Genomic DNA, 3,272 nt, shown 5'->3' with positions numbered 1-3,272 from the left:
TTTTTGGACTACTTGGCCAGTCTTCTTGGATATAAGTTTTCCTTGCTTGGCCTTGGACCCTCGTTCAGGGTTGATGTCAATAAATCATCTAAATAAGAAAGAAAAAAAAAACACTTGTTTATATAAAAAATAATAATAATTCACTTTGTCATGACTGCAATGGTTCCACTTTAGGTGCATGCAGGAAACCGAACCCATAACACATCTTCAAAACAGTTCCACACCAGCACTCTCAACAATTTGCATTCTTTAAAAAAAATGTACTTGACTGCCTGTACCAATTTTATCTAATTTAATTTAGAGAAAGAACATCATGGTGTGTGTCAGGGCGGTTAATGGTGAAAGTTTTGATAGAGCATGAGAGAATGAGAGAAAGCTTAGTAGTGTATAAATGTTTTACAGGCAGTTTGTAATAAAGTCTGATGTCAGTTTTAATAAAAATGTATGAATGGAAAATAAGCCAATGCGTTACCTTTGAACAAACTCAAGGGTGCATGCAGCCTCTTCTTGATACTGGAGGTTGAAATTGTAATATGAAGCAAATACAGCTGTAAGTCCAGATACAAAGCTGGGTTGTGTTCCCTCACATACAACGCGACCTTCAATGCTCACCATCCACTGCTGGTTACTTAGTGTTTGACCTGAAAATAAAGATTACAAAAATATATCAATGACTCTGTACTGAGTACTCTGAAACCTGAGTAACTTTTATCTAGTAAAATGAGATCTCTGCACTATTATATTTACATACCAAAAATGATCAGTCAAGGACTGCCAGGCAAGTTGAGTGTTCCCTGGATGTCTGTTGAAGTTGCAAATGCCTGAAGTAAAATAAATAAATAAATAGACGCAACATGCAAACAGTTAGACATAAGTCATACATGCAGTCATACATATAATTTTTGAAAATATTTAACTCACATCTACTTGAAGGATGAGCCCATCCATTTTCTCCTCAAAATGTGCAAGGAGTAGCTGCAAGACACAGGCAGCCACATCCTCTTCACCCCTGGTTAGGACATTCTGAACAATGGCATTAGTTGGCTTGGTTTTAAAATACTCAGTAATGAGTTTTCCACATTCTTTGAATGACATTTCCAAATGGCTGAGGACATTTCTGTCAGTGAGTAGTTCAAAATGACTATACATATACCTCTATATGAAGAGGTACGGCCATTTTGTTTTCAAATTGGCAATGGTAGGAGATGGGATGGCATTTATCATTTGACGCTGGTAGCAATAGGTTTCCTCCATCAACTTACAAACTTCTCCTCTGTCTGCTCCAGTGCTTCCTTCATGAAGAAATATCTCCTCCATTCTTTGACGCTTCACTTCAAGGCTGTCATAACTTTCACCAGCTGGAAGTTCAGGCTGCCATCGTGTGCAACCATAGGAGTCTGTGGTGCTTCTCTTTTTAATGGTTCAACTCTCATTACTCTGGATCTGATGGTGACTTAGTGTGTTGTTCCGGTTCAGATGCTCTATGCGCACTTTGAGCTGTGACAGAAGAGAAGCGTATCCACCTGCAATCTGCTTGTCACCAATCATGTCTGCAAAACTCTTTGGATACTGCTTGACTATTTGGCGAACAACTATAAGGCATTGTGATCTAGTGGGATTTGATTCATGTTTTCTTATTTCATCAGCAAGGACCCTTATCATTTGTCTTCGGTCAGCAGGTGAAAGTCTCTGGCATTTTGCAATAGCCATTTGTATACCAGTTGGCATTGAGTCCCAGGGTACTTGAAAGGTTTCAGGCCAGGTAACAAACACAGGAGACACACTGGTAGAAGATGCACTATATCCCATGCTACTTACTGAGGAGCCTGAGGAGCTTGTTTGTGGTGAATGTTGAGGAGAGCTAGGTTGAACAAATTCCTCAGCCAAAATGCTGCTTTCTTGTTCTGAAAAATGAATTAAGAAATGAAATATTGATTCAAGAATGATACCATAAACAATGCAGCACAACATAATTAGCTTATTGGCGAACTTACCGTGATGTTTCCAGGCATTGAGCAGTTTTCGGCACTGGATAGGCTGTATGAACTCTAAGATGTCCTCTTCTTTCACATACATTAAATCTTCAAAACTCTCTACTCCCAGGCCTATAAGTTTCTCAACTAATTGATTGAGTGGGTTCTCAGGAAGGCTTGGTATTACTGACAATATAGTTTGTTTAATTTCTTCTTGTAACTCAGACATCATTCTAGTAATGGAAAAGAATGATGAAGAACTATTACAGACAGACCACACAAGGAGTATTCAGGCAAAGGATAGTAATCAGGTAGGTTATTTTGATTAATGCATAAGTGACCCAAATTTTGTGATGTCAAACACTGAATTCCCTGGTCCACAAGGCAAAAAGACTGATATTTCTTTGTAACAAAATGTACATTGGAATTGCCATGAATGAGAATCAACTGAATTTTCCCAAATACAAGACCCTCATCATTTCTGTCCAGAACAACATGCATGTTCTTTTTGTAAAGTGTTCTTTTTATAGTCACTTCATTGGTTGCTACCGTGTCTCCTGGCTGAAAATTTAGGTAAGCAACTGACCCTCTAATTTCATCATTGTAGTAATTTATATGAAATTGTGTCCCTCTCTCCACTATACAACTTTCAGGATAAAAATTCCCTGCATTTAAGTATGCTTGCAGAAGCTGATGTCTTTCTGCTAATGTAGCACTCAGGTTCTTGAAGTTGTGCAATTTTCTTGCACACTGCTTAAAGTACGAGTGCTTACTCTCAAAACGGAGCGTCCACAACCGAATGAGAGGACCAAACCAATAAGTGAGCTCAGGATAAGGACACATGTAGTGATGTTTTGGTTTAAGAGGGTGACATGGAAAAGTCTTTGCTCGAGTATCTATATATTCATCTATCATGACTGATAAACATGCTATTTGACCAGTGTTAATGGCAGGAGCACAAATAAGCTCTACTATTTGTCTGAGTTGCAGTATTAATTGCGAAACCTCATTTTCAGATGAACTGGCAATCTTTTCCCCCACCAAAACAGGTAAAAGCCTGAGCAAGCACCAGTTCTGTGCTGCATGACCACGTAATTTCTCACCACAGGGTGTACTTCGCATGGCTTATCATGTGCATCATTGCCAAGGTTCCTGAATTGATTGATACGCCGATTGAATTCGAGGTATGTGAACTGCTTCTCTTGAATCACAAGATGATCAATGTACAATGCAAGGTCATTGGACACAACACCCTCAAAAAGATCATGTCCAAGACAGGGAGGTAATCCTGGTTGACAA

The 3,272-nt window shown here is 38.9% G+C and overlaps 1 protein-coding gene across 1 annotated transcript; it reads right to left on the bottom strand.

Annotated features, from left to right (window-relative positions):
- Nucleotides 1-768: 768 nt before the first annotated feature.
- LOC127529681 (uncharacterized) lies at nucleotides 769-3,043 on the bottom strand. Its single transcript, XM_051934197.1, has 2 exons — nucleotides 1,995-3,043; nucleotides 769-1,904 (listed from the first exon to the last, which is right to left on the bottom strand). Exons 1-2 carry the CDS (start codon nucleotides 2,203-2,205, stop codon nucleotides 1,423-1,425), a joined length of 693 nt encoding a protein of 230 aa, XP_051790157.1. The 5' UTR covers nucleotides 2,206-3,043; the 3' UTR covers nucleotides 769-1,422.
- Nucleotides 3,044-3,272: the final 229 nt, after the last annotated feature.

Source organism: Erpetoichthys calabaricus, chromosome 11 (assembly GCF_900747795.2).
Source record: "Erpetoichthys calabaricus chromosome 11, fErpCal1.3, whole genome shotgun sequence".
NCBI classification, from domain to species: domain Eukaryota; kingdom Metazoa; phylum Chordata; class Cladistia; order Polypteriformes; family Polypteridae; genus Erpetoichthys; species Erpetoichthys calabaricus.
This window is presented reverse-complemented; position numbering and strand designations above follow the sequence as displayed.

Bases quoted from the DNA above. Each gene is read 5' to 3' on its own strand.
- LOC127529681 (XM_051934197.1), bottom strand. From the start codon at position 2,205: ATGATGTCTGAGTTACAAGAAGAAATTAAACAAACTATATTGTCAGTA. The intron at 1,905-1,994 runs GTAAGTTCGCCA...TTCATTTTTCAG, and splicing joins CAATGCCTGGAAACATCACG to AACAAGAAAGCAGCATTTTG.